Below are 18,952 nucleotides of genomic sequence, written 5' to 3' on the forward strand. Positions count from 1 at the left end.
GAGTAACCATTTAGTAATAATGCGATTACAAAAAAAAAGTGGTGATTGATTATGTGTATCATAGAGAATGAATAGTAAGAGTGAATATTATTATGAAAAGATGTTTGAATTAGGAAAACAATATCCATAACAATATTTTCTTCATATTTAACCCCTTTCCCCCTAAAAGACCCCAAAAAAAAACCCAAGAACAAGAGGAAAGAGTCACGTGATTGGCACATGGGTAAGCACCATCCAATATTTTCCAAATTCTAACCAGATTCTTACCGAGACAATCTTCTTTCAAGATTCCAAGTACGGTTCTAATAAATAGTGAACGTTACATTACATAAAACTCAGAAATGAGTATTTCCCTCTGAAACTTGCCCCGATCTGCTTTGGATGGTCCGATCACATGGCGTCTTCTCAACAAACACACATTCCTTTGCCTCCTGACCCTGGTTTGCTGTTTTCCCCCCTTTTAATCTTTCATTTCCTGATTTTACAGATCAAAACTCTTCTTTTTTTTCCCCTTTTCTGTTGTGGATTTTCTTGGGTTTTTATTATGCGGTGCGTTACAATTCTCCATTTTAATGAAATGGGGTTATAACGTTCATGCTTTCTTGGTGGTGGTGGTGGTGGTTGGGGGGGTGGGGGTGGGGTACCTTGTATGTGCAAATTTGCTTGTTGCATTAATCTTGAAGGTTTTGCATCAATCAGACGTACACCGAAGTTCTAAATTTTTCATGTTTATGACTTTCTTGTTGTTTGCATTTATATCCTGTTAATAGGCATTTAGGTCAATTAGTTGCATAAAAGAATAGTTGCAATCAATGTTCCTATGAGACTCAGCACTTAGTTTAACCATTGGACTTCCTATTTTTATGTGTTCTTGTTTGTATAGACATACTAACCCACGAATGTTGCTCTTTGCTTCATAACTAACTACGGCATTTTGTAATTTGACCTAAAATTTTGTCATAACGAAAAGGAAAGATAAAGGAGGATGTGAATGTAAACTCAAGGTTCTATGATGTTGGTTTTCGTAGGTGACAAAATCGAAGGGGACGAGGCAAATTTTTCTTCAGTTCCAATCCATGTTGTCACTAATCCATCTCAACTACCTGTTGAATTCTTGGAGCCTTCTCCTGAGTCGCAACTGGTTATTGGTTTTGATTGTGAGGGTGTTGATCTTTGTCGCCATGGGACTCTTTGTATCATGCAGGTAATATCCAAAATCTGAATGTGCATCATGTCATGCAGCCTTAAAATTGCTAATTAGATTTCTCGTTTTATGAAATTACATGGCCTGCAATAGTGCAATATTTTGTGGTTATTGAAAAAGTAGTCATCCATACAGCTCTAGATTTATGAAAAGCCTAATGCAATTTGATGTTCATACATTTTATGGACACAGGTAAGCCTTTGAAGTTATGAGCTTGTAAGTGTATTGTGCACCTTTGGTTGGTAATTAGTAAATGTACAGTTCAGACTTGATGTATTTTGGTCAAATTTTTGTTTCACTCAGTGTGGTAATCCTAGTTTGGAAGGAAATGATTATTGGCGCTTCTTTTGGAGAAGTATCTTTTGAATGCTCTATATTAGCAACAAGATGAACTAGGGCATAACTAAGATGGTTCTCCTGGAAAATATTTACTTTTTCCATGCCCATATCCTGTACTCCCCAGATCAAATCAGGGTTTTAGGCTAAAGGTTATAGTTTCTTGTCTTTATACGAGGTACATGTTTTATTTTATATTCTCCAAATGCATTTTTTTTGTACTAAAAGTCAGCGGTAGGCTCAGATGTCCCAATCGACCAATGGAGTATTTGCAATGGTTTTAGTGGTAGAAGAAAAATGGCATGTGACATTGGAGAGCCTCTTACATTCTCTGATGGTGGTCTAAGATGTCACGATACACACGGGCAATGCAATTAACGTTTTCACTGTGAGCAACAACAACAATAAACCCAGTATAATCCCACAAGTGGGGTCTGGGGAGGGTAGTGTGTACGCATACCTTACCGTTACCTTGAAGGTTGGGAGGTTGTTTCTGATAGACTCCCAACTCAAGGAAAGATGAAAAGAAAGCAGTAGCAACAAGCAATAACAACAATAAGATAATAAAAACCAAAGCGGAAGGAACAACATGTAGTAATAGAGATCTAACAATAATAGAATATAAGACTAACACTAATAGTCTTGTGAGCAGCGTAGGGAAAGTCTCTTATGTTTATTAGAGAAGGAAGGAGGAGACGGATGAAATGGAAGACAAATATGAGAATAGACATCCCTGGCATGTTCAACATTGAGATATCACAGCTAGTTTCATTGGATCTTCTTTGTTTCTTTTTCTCAGTCCTTTTACCAGCACTGAAGGAAGAGCCGATGGTGGACTGAAGAGTAAGCAGTTGAAAAATGTGACAGAAGAGAGATCATGGAGGAACTTTTTAGTGAAGGAACAAGAGAGGGAGAGCACTAACTTTTAGAAGTCAATCCTCAACTTTGAGGAATGGGGTGATGTGGTGAGTGTTGGGGTTAGAGAACTTGCATGCCTTAAAAAGTGTATTTGATATGATAAAGCTTTTATATAGTCAAATGTGCATTAGCCGGAATCCCTTTAGGCTTTCCATTTCAAAAAATCTTGCTACGTTGAAAATTGTGAAAAAAGCAGGTTCGAGGAGGAAGTTTTTAGTGAACGAAGAAAAGAGGGATATGAATGTTTTCAGAAGTAAATCCTCAACTTACAGGAGTGTGGTGAGTGTGGAGTGCTGGGGTTAGAGTACCTACATGACTTAAAAAGTGTATTTGATGCAATTAAGCATTTATGTAGCCAGTTTTGCATCAGCCTGACTTTCTTTTTAGGCTTCCTTATTCTAAATTTCAAAACTTGCGATGTGGTGGCAGCATGTACTTTTTGAAAAAGGAATGATATGATCATATCCTTTTCTGCTATTATTACTGTCCTTGCTTTTTCTCTTGCTTTTTTTGTACTCTGTGCACTCCAATGTTTACTTTCATGTTTTTATATACGTTCCAACCGTTTAGGCTTTCCATTTCAAAAAATCTTGCTACGTTGAAAATTGTGAAAAAAGCAGGTTCGAGGAGGAAGTTTTTAGTGAACGAAGAAAAGAGGGATATGAATGTTTTCAGAAGTAAATCCTCAACTTACAGGAGTGTGGTGAGTGTGGAGTGCTGGGGTTAGAGTACCTACATGACTTAAAAAGTGTATTTGATGCAATTAAGCATTTATGTAGCCAGTTTTGCATCAGCCTGACTTTCTTTTTAGGCTTCCTTATTCTAAACTTCAAAACTTGCGATGTGGTGGCAGCATGTAGTTTTTGAAAAAGGAATGATATGATCATATCCTTTTCTGCTATTATTACTGTCTTGCTTTTTCTCTTGCTTTTTTTGTACTCTGTGCACTCCCACTGTTTACTTTCATGTTTTTATATACGTTCCAACCGTTCCAAATGCAGCTAACTTCCGCTGCTTTTTGGTGTGTTTCAATTGACTTTGACCCCTCTAAATTTGTCTCCAAGAATTCAAATTAATGTACGGTAATACCATTTTTTATTGGTCAGGTGTGCAATACTGTGTATTTTCTAGTGCTGATGTGGTATCTTCTCAACATAGTACCAGACTTTCATACGAACTCAAAGCCATTGTTTTTAGACATACCTCTAACTGACTGTAGCATGCTAAAATATAAAAACTTTCTTTCCAAATCTTCATATTAGTCAAATTGGGTCATTAAGATTGGGGTTAGAGTGTACTTTGGGAATTATCAAGTGTAACTTTAAATGTGCCTAGTGCTAAATCTAATTCCCTGTGCTTGTATCCTTGGCATCAAAACATTGAATCTCAAATAGTTGGCCTCTAAACCCTGATGTTAAATTTCTCTTTTCTTCTCGAGTGGATTGGAAGCTTAAGTCTATCCACAAAGGGCTTCTAAGGCTGTGATATATTCAGATTTGCTAGTACGTTTGTCATCTTGTTTCTTCTAGTTTATTTGAGATCAAACCAGCGTTGCTTCTTGCAGCATAACTTGTGTCATAATGCTTTCAGTTGATAACACTTATCCGACCAAAAAAAAAAAGCTTCCCGTTGATAAAATTTTGTTTGTGCAGCTTGCCTTTCCTGATGCAATATATTTGGTTGACGCTATTCAAGGTGGACAGACTGTGATTGAAGCCTGTAAGCCTGCACTTGAGTCTAGTTACATCACAAAAGTTATTCATGATTGCAAACGAGATAGTGAGGTCTCTTATTGATTTCTTCTCTTTTTCAAATTGTTGTATATATGAAGTGCCGTTGCATGTCTAATTTACTTGTCCATTCTTCTCTCAGGCATTATATTTTCAGTTTGGCATAAAGTTGCACAATGTTGTGGATACACAGGCAAGCATTCTCACTTGAAGTTGTCTCAGCGTACTTGATTTTCCACCAAGCACCATCCAGTTTGACTAGTCTGAAAACTAGAATACTGAGACCTGAGTTTGATGGACTATTAGGTGCCTTTACTTTAAGATGTTGTATTAATAGTTGAAATGTGTGAAACTGGAAACAGTTTTTGGAAAGAATGTCATATTAGAACTGGAGTTAATACAATTATTAGTATTCACTAGTATGTGTTATAAATTATAGTTAAGATGTGTATAGATGGCCCTGTTTGTTGAAAGACAAAACTAGATTTAATATTAGTGTTGGTCGTTTATGTAGTTTGAATATCGGACATAAACAAAAAAGTGGTCAAGCAATTGGGCGGACTAAACGACAGTAGGTCACGTAATTTGGGATGGATGAATCCGTAAATTTGACAAACCAACTAATGATACCGGGTTCTGTGAGGGCCTTTTTAATTTGTGTTATTGTCTTACTGCCAAGTATTGTGAAGGGTAAAAGTAAAACTCTAGGGTTTTCGGTCCATTCAATTATATTTGGTTTGTTCCTATTCTCCACTTGGGTCCTTCTCCTTCATTTAGTTTTCTCTCCTCAACCTCTTCTGACTGTGAATGTTCATGCTTCAGATTGTTCAAGGTAGTTTCTTCTTCCCAACTGGTAGGTGGTGTGATGTTAATAATTGTGATTGCACATTCCGTGGATTGAATGGACTGATTCGGAAAACATTACTGTCAATTAAATGAGTCACATCTTCCATCAGTTGTTCTCTATCTTTCCGTTTTTATTTTCCCAGAATATGTTCGTTTGCATGTCCGTTCTTTTTATAATTTGACACTGATTAATATGTTACACTGACTTTAACTAGGGTTTATTTGCCTGGAAGTGATAATAGAGAGTAGTATGGTTATGACCAGTTTGATGCACTTGGATTATAATGTTTATACTCTCTCCTCAAGCAGATTGCATATTCTTTGATCAGTGAACAAGAAGGGCGTGCACGGGTCCCAGATGACTACATATCATTTGTCGGTCTACTTGCTGACCCACGTTATTGTGGTATTGATCTATCTTGTGTTTTGAAATTTTTACTTGCTTATGTGTGCCTTGGATTTTGCAACCTGTTCTGTGGATCCTGCTACTTAGATATGAGCTTGTAAGCAAGGATGAAGGAAACCTATCATCTAATGGAACCTATCATGTATTTTGAATGCATTTTTCTGTAAAATTATATAACTAGTGCCAAGGGGTAAATAATAACATTATTAGCAGAACTAAAATTCTCGCAATTACCTTTGTCTTCTAAAAAATGCAATTAGCTTGAAACTAATGAGTTCATCAACTGGAGCTTGTACTCAAGTTGTTTGGCATCCCTTAATACTTTGTTGTGTGGCTTTTATTGCTTATTAAGTTTTTTTTGGTGGATTCAGTGATCTTTGGACTCTTCCATTTCATCTTTTTGCAGTTTTGAACATTTTACTTTCTCTGCTCCTCGTTCAAATTACTGTCACCTACGAGCTTTATGACCTTTACATTTTGTCCCTGATCTCTAGCATTCCAGCTCTTTGTGTTTGTTGAGCCGTCAAGAATTTTGTCCACTTTCATTTGCATCAACCTGCTTACAAGAGTAGGCATATCTGTTTTATTCACAGTCATTTTCTGCATTCTTATCTAGACAATGGGATCTTTTCCTTGCTATGTAGACTAAGACATTTTTCCTTTTCTTTTTTCTTTCTAACCAACTCATACTAAATTTTTTTCTCCAACTCTTCTTATTTCTTCGTCAGTGGAGTGAATATATCTTTCAGGAGGGGGAGGAGAAAACTTGATGGAGGTCATATTTTAAGCTGTGAATGTGTGTTCTATGTTCTTTTGGCTTAGGGAAGCAGGGCTGATGGAAGGCATAACTAGTTTTAAATCATTAATAAGATCATAACTAATTATCTGATAGTTGTCTTAGTTGTGGATTATCTGGAATAGATTTTTATTTTGGCTCTGTCATAATGCATGTTTTATATAAATTCTCACTTTTTGTGTATTAGGCTGCAATTTTACTCAAACAGGAAGAGCTGTAGAAAAGGGAACTCATTTCTTTTTATCCAATTTTGGTCGAAATGTAATTCCTCATCTTGATTGATCAAAAGAGTCTTTGTTACTGATTAAAATAAGAATAAGTGTCTCAAATAACTTCCAGCAACTAGTTTAGATGGTTTTGGCTCGACTTTTTGGTGTAATATTCAGGATGTCAAAGATGAAAATAGCTTGGTAGATCTCATCGGCTCACTACAGGGATAGGAATTGTACATACAGAACTCTTTCTTTTTGTTTTTGTATAGAAGGGTTCTGACTATGTTGATGTACTAGCACCATGTTAGTGCTAGATTTTTTTTTTCTATCAATATATCCTTTACGACGTCAGAAAGAAAAAAAATACTGCCAGGAACCATTTTTTGTTATGATAAGGAATACTGCCGTTTATCATGAACAACTTTCTAAAAAAGCATAGATGAGTTAATGTAAAGTTCAAGAGCTTTGTGAAAAGTATCGAGGAAAGGGATTTTTTGGCCCTTGTGACAACTTTAAAAATGCTGTTTCTAATTTAATTTCTGTCCTGGATGGCTGGAATACTCTTCCTTTTTTGTGTTCCTCATACACACCCTAAAGCACCTGTAAGGGTAGGAACAGTTTGAGTTTGGACGCGGTATTTAGTGGAGGAAGTATGTATCTGACTAGAAGGAGCTTAGATTTTAAGGTCCTTGGATAGATCAGCCTTGCAGTGGTTTTGATGAAGGGTCTCTGTGTAGATAGAAAAGGAGTATTACTTCTGTCTTGTAAAGCGGATAAATTCAACTATCTTCTTTAGGATAACTGAAACTTCAGAAAAGCAGATTCTTATTGTTTTCTCCTTTTCTTCACAAAATTATACACATCAAACTTTTTTCATGAGATAAAGTTAGTTGTTTTGCCAAAGAATAACAGTATATGCGTAAAGTCTTTCTGTGCCCTACTAAACCAATTGTCTCTTGTGTTTGTATCTTGAACTTCTCTACTAGGGTGTAAGTTTTGAGCAGATGCAGATTTGGAATTTGTGGGAACTAAACATCTTCTTGCTTGTTTTGGGCAGGAATATCTTATGATGAGAAAGAAGAAGTCAGAGTTCTTCTAAGACAGGTGAGTTAAAATTTTGCTTGCACACAGCAAAGAAAGGCTGTTTCCTGCTTTGAACAAGTTCATTGCTTCCATTTTGTTGTTTCTCTTCATGGATTAAATTGTTTCCTTATGTAGCTACATGTATATTAGAGACCTATGTTACATGGATTTATTTACGGGTATGTATTTAATATGGGGTGTGCATAATTATCTGGTATGGGTACGTGCAGTTTTTTGCTAATTTTTAGTGTATTTTGAAGAATTTGCATGAAGTTCCCATTAAGAAATCACACCCGTTCAACAGAGGGTATGTCGAAGAAAATGATGGATGCATTTAACATAGTTAGAGACCTTAATATGTGTACTTTCTGCCTTTTAAGGGGAAGACAAGGTGCGGATTTTGTCAAAATTTTGCACCTCAATTTGGAGAGCCAACTACTAAATTTGAAGGGAAGGAAATAAACAGCACATGTTTGTCTCTATTTATCTTCTTGCCTAAGAAAATAACGTTAGATGTGTCCTTTCACACGCTGAGTAGTAAGATTTTGCTATTTGTGCCAAAGGTCCTAGCCACGAGAGAAGCAAGAGGTTCTATGTTTTCTTCTGTTTTGTAATCTCTCTTTCCTGGCCGAAGTTTCTATAGCTAAAAGATGGAAGAATCTTTCTCATGTTGGGTGAATTGCCTTTATTACTCTAGGAAAGCTATCTTTTGCCTTAACTATGTATTTCTCATTTCATCCAGTGGCATTCTGTAAGTGTTAAATAGTAGCACGTGCGAAAAATTCTGATGAGTCAGATAAATTACTAGAAGGTCAACAGCGAGATCGTGCAGCTGATGAATTCTTTGTCTAAGCCTGTTTTGCATCTAAAACTAGCAGATAGACTAACAGAAGTGAAATTATTATACTATTTTCATGTCTCTTTTTGTACTTGAAAATATAGATATATGTGCAGTTTTCAGTCACTAAATCTACTTAAAATTTCTCTGGTTAATTGTGTCTTTCACATTTCCAGGACCCTAAATATTGGACATATAGACCATTGTCTGAACAGATGATCCGTGCCGCGGCAGATGATGTTCGATTTCTTCTTTTTATATATCATAAGATGGTGCAAAAGTTGAATGACAAGTCCTTATGGCGCCTAGCTGTGCGTGGTGCCCTCTATTGTCGCTGTTTCTGCATCAATGACAATGATTTTGCAGACTGGCCACCTCTACCTCCAATTCCAGGTTATTTCTTCCCTCTCTCTCTCAGTATTGACTGGTTTTGTTTGACTCTTAAATCTGAATTTGTACATATATATTTGAATGGTTTTATTTTTTGGCAATACAAGAATATCCTTGGCTATGTGACCTATGTTCTTTCATTTTCTGTAGTACCTTTTCATTATGCTAAGATCAAATTAAAAAAGGTGGAAAGGATTTCTCTTAGTTACATGGTTCAACCCTAAGCTTGCTGTATATATAAAAAGCATTTGTGGTCTATCTCTTAGAAATGATTGTAATCTTTTAAGCATATGCTTATACGAGTAAATGTGAGATTTAGAGAACCGCTAGAGAAACCCTAGTTTGCCTTAAAAGATAAATTATTTAGTATTGAACTGAAGTGGATCTGAATAGAGTGGAATGTATATGAAGGATTTATATGGACGACCTCAACTAATTTGGAACTGAGGCCGAGTTGATTGATTGAAGCATATAGGCAGTTATAAGCATGCTGATAGAAGTTTCATGGGTTCCACAAGGACAGAAATTTTGTAAGTAGTACCTTTTTAAGAAGCATGACTTCTAAAATTATCTAGACCTGAGATAAGGAGGTTAAATTGGTGAAACCTTCTATTGATGGTTGTCAAGAAATTTCACTTGATAAAGCAATGAACTATGTAGTTATTCAGTTCTTGAACCATGCAGATGTTTGTTTTATATGATCAACATAGACATACATCCAAATATGTTACTGCTGGGGTGTAGAACTCAGACTGAAGAAAGCACGTCCCAGATGAAATTCTTATGTTTGTACCTTTTAGAGCAGAAGAACTAATATTAGGTGGGTTGTGATTGCAGAAAATATTGCTGCTGATGGAAGTATGCCTGAGGAAGAAGTCTTGTCTGTTATTGATGTTCCCTCGGGGAAAATGGGACGTGTTATTGGCAGAAGGGGAGCTTCTATATTGTCGATAAAGGAGTCATGCAAGTATGTTTCTTTGCTTCATTGGTTAATGTGTCCATATGTGTGAGGATAAAAACTCACTTTCAATTTCACGAATGTTATTTAAATGTTCAACTTTTGGGCTTAAAGAGCACGGATAAGATGATGATCCCATCTGTTCCAATGTACTAATTTCCTCTTTTATTTTATATCCCATCGTTGAACTATAGAACAAATGCATCTTGCATAGAGAGAATGTAAAAGAGAGAGTAAGAGAGAATGAGCATGTCAAACAACATATTGCCCAACTGTTACCTGAGCTTAGTTTAATTAAAATGATGGACTGAGTTGATTGTAGCTCTGTGTATCTATTGATTATGTCTAATATCTTATCACGTGTGCTGGACCCTAGCCCCTTTAACCCAGTTGATGAGCTTGGTATGATAATATTTTAAGTCAATAATACCTGAGGTCAGAACATTTATAATTGTGCTTTGACAGCTTTAGTCATTCTCTATCCTTGTGGGAAAAATATTGTTTTGTAAGAAGAGGAAACAAGAGAAAAATAGTATTTCAAAGGAAAATTGGTCACCAGAAACTAATTTTTTGAAAGGTTAGTGTACCTGTCCAAGAATATTTTGGTTTTGCAATCTGACTCTCAATGTACAGCAGTTAGTAGAGTTCGGAAAATGAAAATGTGTAGGTTTATCTATTTTCATGACGGTGGTTTCCGGGCCACCTTGTGTGCGCACCCACAGGTTACCTGCCACCTCCCACTAGCACAGGTATCGGGTAACTTTGCCCACCACAGCTTAGCCAGATTGGAAGAAACCAGCTAGTATTTTTTGTCTCTGCCGGGATTTATGTGTAGGTTTACTAGTAATGAAGTAATCAACGTTTTTTCACTTTGAAAATCTTTTCTTTTGCAGTGCTGAAATATTCATAGGAGGTGCTAAAGGACCTGCTGATAAGGTTAGTGCTATATTGTCAAAGATTGAATGCCATTATACCTCTTGAAATTTTCCTTGCACCAAAAGTGTTTACATCCATAAATATGTTATTTCTTCTTTTTAACTTCTAAGAGTTCCAAGAAAAGAATTAATTACAATGCTGATCTGCTGCTAAAGTTTCCCGGGGTTACCATAAACAAGACCATGCAGCTTTAACCTAAATCTGGTAACTAGCTCAACCACCATGGGTGAAGCTGTTTACCAAGTTTACTGTGTACCTTTTGAGATCCTCAGGTGGTTGGTTGCCTGTTTTCATGATTTAATGATCTTGGATGCAAAATTGCAAACAGTTTCGAGTTTTTCCACATTAAAGCTGTAAAAAAAATGTTGAATTACTTTAGAGCTGTTCAATTTATATGTTGTTTTATGGATATTTTGGCGTAAGCGAAGGTCTTCAAGTTCCAAGTGCAGTTGTTTACTTGTCTCACCTAGGATTGCTTTGGTGCAGGTTTTCATCATTGGACCAGTGAAGCAGGCTAGAAAAGCCGAAGCCATTCTTAGGGGGAAACTAGATTTCTAATCAGGAAGTTCATGCAGGACTTACATAGTATCTTTAGACTCTGAAAAGATGGAAAAGAACATAAAACTTGCCCTTGTACTGTTGTACCATAAATAAGCGGTTTGGCGGCCACAATGCAAAATTTGATTTGCTCACTAGTTACAGCGTTTCCGTTACTGGTGAGGTTTAGAATATGAGTCTTCAGCAATTGCTGCTATCGTTTCCCTTCGTTAGCAAGTCCACACACTTTGAATCTTGAAGAAAATATCATTAATCACAAACGTTTTCAATCACTTTGATGTCGAAAACAATTCTGATTTATAGGTTTCATCTCCAGTTCTGAATCATAGTTCTCTCAAAAACTGTGAAAACTGTGAAAGATATAATGAAGGCAGTCAAACAAGATGCCGCTCCATATAGAAACATTAATGCAAGAAGCAATGAATATCTGAATACATAGCCATGACTATCAAACTGACTTACAGGTTCAGCTAGTGTGCAAAACCACATACCAAAATAGCAATCAGCTACCTAAGATATTGAGTTCTTTTTATTGATGTATATGACAAAGACCTTAAATATGTTTTTGAAAATAGGATACAAGGAAGCTCCTCAGAGTAGAAAACACCAAAGCAAGAGACGATTGGCGTAAAAGTTGTATCATACTTCAAATAGTGGACCACCCAATATCTGGCTACTTCCCTAATGTACACAATCACGCTGTTGGTCTCCATTCGTCAAGCTCACAAATGAATATCTTGAGTGAAAATAGGCGAATTAATATATGTTGCAAGGAGCAGTAAGACAATTATTCACTTCTGAAAGCCGCCAAACTGATAGTTTTGTGTGTTAAGACTTGAAAATATGTCATCTCCAGCTGTTGCTGCTGATGGGAAACCAGATCTGCCATGCCCGATTCCTTGACCCATTGCTCTGCTAGTGTAGAAAGTAGTAGGTCCTTTTTCTTTCTCATCTGATCCATCCGTCAATCCTCCTACGATGCCAACATCTGCAAGGTTGACCTTTTTGGCTGCAAGTTAGGGGGGGAAATGAGTAAGTTCAAAAGGTATATACCATCAGGTAACCAGAAAAGTTAAGTCGAGCAAGACAAAAAGCTTCAGTATACCACTTATTAGTATATTTTGTCATTCAAGTTGTTACGTCTTTTCAACATGTGCACAAGTATGGTCAAACCATCAAAATATTGGGAGCAATCGGCACAATTCATGTAGTCGATAAGGGTCTCTGCTCAGTAGTGACCCTTCCGACCATCTTTTGGGCAACAAGTGAGCTGGGGAAAACACAAAAAAAGGACTGCTCCATATTGCTGCTATTAAGCTGTCCTTGTAGTTGACATTGGTGAGTATCCAATCAATGAATCGAAAAAAGAAAGAGTTCGCTAATCTGAGTACGCCCACCAGGTCTCCGAAAGTCGCACCAATGTCATCTAAAAATCAAATAGGACAACCAGGAGGCAGTCTTTTTCTAAATGTAGTTTTCAGAAGTTAAAGAATATCCATTAACTGTAAGAGTCATTTCAACTTAATGCACAACACCTCAAAAATCGACCCTTGATGAAAAAGCAGTACATGACTACATGCCACTAAATACGAATAGCAACATGATTTTCAAAATTAAACAAAAATGTAAGTGATGATATCCAGCACTCAGAACTTACGTGCAGTTATATTCAGATCAATCAGCCCACGGCTCAGTGAATCAGCCCATATTCCAGACCTGACTTGAAATGTATCCTTCTTTGGCGGTGTTTTAGCTTCAACAGTCGATTTGCTTAATTTGTCATGAGCATCATGACTCCCACCATTGCTAGCATTTTCACCGGGCACTGATACAGGTTGAGAAACAAATGCACCAAAAGGATCAGAGTTACCAAAAGTATTTAGTGGAACTGAAGCAAATGGATCAACAGTGTTAATGTTCATCTGGTCTAGTTTTGAATATCTGTTATCAGATTGTACAACAGGATCTGCTGCAGCGAAAAAATCTATTGTTGAAGCTGCAGCTGAAGGGGCAGGCTGGGAGGCAAACAGATCCACACCCTGCAGAAAAAACAAATGGTTACTTTGTAACAAACTAAGCAATATTAAGAGCAAGATTTTAACAGGGTGATGGAGGAATTCATACTGGAGTTTGGGAAGTTACACCCATAATCTGTGGTTTTGAAAATCCGTTATTAGACTGTACAACAGGATCTGGTGCAGCGAAAAAATCTATTGTTGAAGCTGTAGCTGAAGGGGCAGGCTGGGAGGCAAACAGATCCGCACCCTTCTGCAGAAAAGACAAATGGCTACTTTGTAACGAACCAACCAATATTAAGAGCAAGAGTTTAAACAGGGTGATGGAGGGATTCATACTGGAGTTTGGGAAGCTACACCCGGAATCTGTGGTTTTGCTGATACAAAAGTGGCATCAGCAAATAAATCAACCTCTGATGGATCAGTGTTCACAGTAGACGTAGCAGCTGGAGCAGGCGTCGGTGCATCCAAGAGGTCACCGATCAAATTTTGCCCAAATAGATCTACTTGGTTAGAATTTCCTGTAGAAGGCTCTGTTTGACAGCCAAAATAAGTTATAGTAAATTTCGAAACGAGAAATAGCAAATCAAGCAGTAAGTTGCAGTCAACATGAGATTAGGACCTCAATGGTTTCATTCCCAACACGCATATGTGCTCTCATTTCAATTTTGTTATTACCCCTATCCCATCCCCCACCAAGAGATTTATGACAACTTTTTAACTTTGCCACATCTAAAAGGTCTGGTGCACTTCTACACAATAATTTAATTTAAAGATAGATGTCTTCTCTATCAAATAGATGTCTTAAAGATTGAGTAATAATTTGCTTTTGTTTTGTTTTTAATAAGGTAAGATATTCATTTAATGATGTATTAAGAATGTACTTCAGAAGTACATGGAGAGGAAATCAAGTCCCCATCAATAATTTGTTGTTTTCTTTGTCCATTGTTAATGTTAATATGCCCTAGTTCCTTAATGATTGTCTCCAACACAATAGGACAGCCAGATAATAAAACTTTGTTTGACCTCTAGCATTTTTTGGTTCAACCAGGACACCTATAAATTTTTACCAGACTCAAAGAGAACATAGGTTTTGATGTAACACACAACTTATGCTGCTACCTTTAATAGAGTTCTCTAATTTGTTGAATACCCTCCCGTGCACATGCAAAAAAGTTATAGAAGTTCTTTTGCCCAAACCATCAAAGCTGTAAAGTGACAGAACCTTTGTAAACAAAACATGTTATAGGGAACTGTGCATAATGAGGGCCTCCTATAAAACACAAAATAGAAGACTGCAGATTGCCCTCTCCGAAAGTTCAACAAATACTTACTAGCACTCGAAGTCCCCCGAGGATCAAAATCGTCAAAATCTTCCTCGTAATTGCTTGATGGTACAGTTGAGCTCTGTGAAGAAGACTTTTTAGGCTCACCTATCTTCTTCATCGTCTTTGATCCACTAGCAGAAACAGTATCCTGAACTTTGCTGCAGATGTCATTAATGTTAACCAAAAAGAGACACGAATTAAAACATGGAAGAAAACTGCCATTCCCAGAGAAACAGCTTATTTGAACTAAAGTCAATGTCAGTGCAAAATTTAATCTATGATTTAAATAAAGAGGGAAGCTAAAGTTCAAACAAACTCTATATAGCAGCTTAAAGTATGAGGGACAGGCCAAAAACAATTTGAGAGCCAAAAGCAAGAATGGCATAGACCATGGAGCAACCTACTGAAAAAACATGAATGGTCATGCATCACCAGTTTGTAGTAGCAACAACATGAACATCTGGGAAGATAATAACTAGACCCTTAGTCTCATGAACCAACGACAATTTAGTTTTTTCCATGTTTGCTGCTAATATATGTTCCATTCTTCTGGAATAAGCTTTGAAAGAGTATGCACTTGAATGGTTATGCATCACCAGATAACAGGTTCAGCAGCTATGTGAAAGCATGAACTACCCTAGGCCACAAACCACAAAGATGAGTCCTTTTCATGCAAAAAACCCCAAGATTAAACAGCTAAATGGGATAAAGGCAGTGCAGAATAAAAGGTAGTTAGCTATACTTATCTAAGAAAAATAAATAAATAAATATAGAAGCAGGGTGCACAGACCTGCCATAACGAGAAGATCCCTTCTTTGACTTATAAGTACTTTGATCAATCTTTTCTTCATCATATCGATCCTTTTCACTGTAACTATCCTTAAATGAATCGCCATCGCTTTTACTTCCAAAACCTCCATATCGCTCATTACTCCGAAAGCTGCCGCTGCTGCTACTGAAAGAGGCAGAGTTTGACTTATATGACACTCCAGAAGATGATACTCCAACGTACCTAAAAGGTGACATCTAATATCATCAGCATGCAATTATGCAACTGAAGTTTCTAGGAACTCTTGAGTAATCAAAAGTAAAATCAGACCTTAAATCATATACTTACTTGTCACGGTTTGCAGCAGCTTTATTCCTAACCTCTTGTATCTTCTCTTTGTTATTTAATAGTGCCACAATATTTTCCGCCTTTTTCCTCACATTAATGCCCAGATCCTTCCCACTTGGCTCAACATACTCGAAACTCGTGAGAGACTTGAGTAGAATAATTGAAACAATAGATATATAAGACATAAAGGGAGAAGGTAAAGGACCATACTTGGTTCGGTCAGACTAGGAAAAAGCTGTATGTTTTGGTACTGGCAAAAGAAAATAAGAAATTTGATGAAATAACATGAGAATACGTACAGAGATCTGATATGTATGTTCTATGATGTCATCAACTGCACGTTCAGATCCGTGTGCCACCAAGTACTCTATAACAGCCAACGACTGGTACAAACATTAATCCATAACTATTTAAATAAGAGATTATTTGAAAAGTTATAGAATAGAAACTCAAAAGAGACAACAAAGTTGACGATCAGAAGCTTAAGTCTTTGCTCTCCTTTTGGTCTTACTATATTTTATTAGTACTAAAGTTTTTAACTCTCTTAGCTACGCAAGTTGATGCCATTAAAAAAAATTCCTACCTTATAAACAAAACGCCAGTTCTTTCCGGTTTCAGTTAATCTTGTCCAGAGCACATTCATGACCATCTGACTCTCGGAGCTGCAAAATACCTCAATAGATCAGCCAGCTGATGAAAAGAGAAACAAAGAATTATTCAATTGAATCCGGATAATATAATGGCTAAGCCGTACAATTTTTTTGTAGCCTGTGCTATCTCAGCCAGAGCAGTACCATGAGGGCCCCAAGGCTCATCATCCGTAGCATCCAATACCTAGTTCCATGTTGAAATATATCACATCATCATTCAAACTGATAGAAGTAAAAGAATAAAAGATAGTCCTAATATCCAATCTACTTTCTATGCACCTCTTTCTATATGATAAGCCTAACCTTCAAAAAAGAATAACCACCAGCCTATGCCTAAACAAATAAAAATCCTGAGCTATGCAAAGTTAAAATGTATGCCAAAGTGCACAGCCAAGTTTGACATCTGAAAAACCATTATATACCTTCATGCGTCTCAATTTTTCATGAATGATGCTTTCATAAAGACATTAGCTTACTAGACTTCATTTAAACCGGCCCAAGTCCCAATTTATGTGAGGTTGTTTGCCTTGGCATAGAGTTCAAGAAATAAAGAAATACTTTCGAAACTTGTTGTCTAAAAGCCATAGACATTTCGGTGGCTATAAATCATCTCATTAGTAAAATCGGAAGTTCAAAATCAAATTGTTTCGGAATATAGAAAGGTGTCATTCTCTTGAGGACAAACTAAAAAGGAAAGAGTATCGCGTAAATTGGGACACGTGGAGTATCTAGGTGGAGCGGAAGGAATTCTGACCAGCAATTAGGACATGGATTAGAGAATGGAAGATTTTGCCAAATAAAATGATTACCTTATAGATTCATTCCCATGGTTCATTCCCATAGAGTTCTCTACACGTTCTTAGACTCATTCCATGGTTCAATACAGTACGGTTCGCTAATTTTCTACTCAACAACTAGGAAACGAAATGCAACACAATTTTACCTCAGAAAATCCAGAGCACTCAATACAATTAGAATTAAATAATCACTCAAAAGTCCTTAACTTGAACCAGGTAGTTCTTTAACTTAATTAATCAGACATAAATCTGCAGCATCAAGAAACAGGTACTGAATAATCACAATGAACAAAAAAAACTGAATGTATTTAATTTTCCTTTTAATTACTTTACCTTTTGCTCGATTTCAGGGACCTTCAACACTTTCAAATTCACCTCCCTCTTTCTGCAAAAATGCCAGTAAAAATTTAACCCATAAAACATATCAAACTAAAACTAATCTTATTTCAAAAATTAACTAAAAAGAGAATGCAAATCTAATTACAAAGAAAAAACTTACATTTCGCGGACCGTTTGATCGAAGACCTTCATGAAATCCATGGTTGGATCTGCCTAATTTGATATTTGAGTTGATTTGGGATAAATGAATCTGAAATTGTAATAAGGATGAGATCTCTCCGAAAAGTGTAAAGCTGTGCTGATGAGATCTCTCCTAAAAGTGTTAGCTTTGCGAAAGAAATAGCAATATCACATACAGCTCTCTTTTTCTTTTTCTCTTTTTAGTTTAAGTAAGGGAGAAGAAGAAAAGTTCAATAGTATGATTACAGTTATATTCATTTTGGTTTTAGTAAGAGCCCGTTTGTATTAGCCGATTTGAACTAGCTGATAAGCATTAGGTGCCGAAAAATACTTTTTAAGTGTTGAAATTGATTTAATAAATAAGCAGTTACGTATTTGGGTACAAGTGCCGAAATTGATAATAAGTTGCTGCACTATTTGATAAAAAAAGTGCTGATAAGCTCTTTTTCTGTTAAAATGACTTAAATAACCTTAGAATTGTTTGCAATTATAAGAGCGTAATTTCTTCAAATTTTTAGATTCCACATCGATTCAGATACAAAATATTTTTTTTGTCATTTTATTTTTAAATACAACTGTGCTTAGATAAGATAATTTTTATGATAAAATAAATTTATTTTATGATAAGCATATAATCATAAGTTATATTAATTAATAAATTGACAAAAGTTTCTTAGTAAAAAATAAACCTAAATAGGACAAAATATTTGAAGAGAAACAAACATTGTCTTCATCACCACAACACTTAGAAAGCAATACATCCTCATTTATTACATATAGTTCAAAGATTAATATACAATCACATTGATATAAATATGCAAAGGAATAGAGAATTTGCTTATCTTAAACGGTCAGTGAGAATTGCAGACTTGAAGAGNNNNGGCAGTGAGTATCGATGTAGGAGTTTTGTTCTAAAAAGAAATATTTTAAGGATAAAATAGTAAAAATCTTGGTCAAACTTAAAGTGCCTATAAGCTAAAAATTCATATGTTGGGGGGTGACCAGCTTATGGCTTTTGGTTTTTTTTTGACTTATAAGCACTTGGCTTATAAGCATTTTTAACTTTACCAAACACGTAGATAAATCGAAAAGTGCTTATAAGCTAACTTGACCAGCTTATAAGCTTAACCAAACGCTCCCTATAAGTTATGCGGGGATAGAAATAAATGAATTCTTGACCCAAAAAATAAGATAGAAATAAATGAATTAGTAAGTGAGAATTTACAATGAAGTGATTATTTTATGAAAACGTATGATTCATTGTATTAAAAAAAGTGGATATACAATATATAATTTAAATTTTGGATTTGATTTA

At 36.1% G+C, this 18,952-nt stretch overlaps 2 protein-coding genes across 3 annotated transcripts; one reads left to right on the top strand and one right to left on the bottom strand.

Moving 5' to 3' along the window:
- On the top strand, positions 274 to 11,324 carry LOC109230333. Its single transcript, XM_019395844.1, has 10 exons — positions 274 to 440; positions 1,029 to 1,204; positions 4,111 to 4,242; positions 4,331 to 4,381; positions 5,344 to 5,440; positions 7,506 to 7,552; positions 8,546 to 8,762; positions 9,597 to 9,726; positions 10,611 to 10,653; positions 11,140 to 11,324. Exons 1-10 carry the CDS (start codon positions 395 to 397, stop codon positions 11,209 to 11,211), a joined length of 1,011 nt encoding a protein of 336 aa, XP_019251389.1. The 5' UTR covers positions 274 to 394; the 3' UTR covers positions 11,212 to 11,324.
- LOC109230323 (clathrin interactor EPSIN 1-like) lies at positions 11,574 to 17,861 on the bottom strand. 2 transcript variants are annotated; one of them, XM_019395835.1, is made up of 12 exons: positions 17,618 to 17,860; positions 17,452 to 17,503; positions 16,426 to 16,505; positions 16,255 to 16,333; positions 15,971 to 16,054; positions 15,672 to 15,817; positions 15,345 to 15,566; positions 14,561 to 14,712; positions 13,566 to 13,759; positions 13,336 to 13,479; positions 12,869 to 13,250; positions 11,574 to 12,220 (listed from the first exon to the last, which is right to left on the bottom strand). In XM_019395835.1, exons 1-12 carry the CDS (start codon positions 17,656 to 17,658, stop codon positions 12,003 to 12,005), a joined length of 1,794 nt encoding a protein of 597 aa, XP_019251380.1. In that variant the 5' UTR covers positions 17,659 to 17,860; the 3' UTR covers positions 11,574 to 12,002. The 2 variants fall into 2 exon arrangements, with proteins under 2 accessions (XP_019251380.1, XP_019251383.1); XM_019395838.1 differs by lacking the exon at positions 13,336 to 13,479 and having other exon boundaries at positions 17,618 to 17,861.

The sequence above is a fragment of the Nicotiana attenuata genome, chromosome 1 (assembly GCF_001879085.1).
Source record: "Nicotiana attenuata strain UT chromosome 1, NIATTr2, whole genome shotgun sequence".
In the NCBI taxonomy this organism is placed as follows: Eukaryota; Viridiplantae; Streptophyta; class Magnoliopsida; order Solanales; family Solanaceae; genus Nicotiana; species Nicotiana attenuata.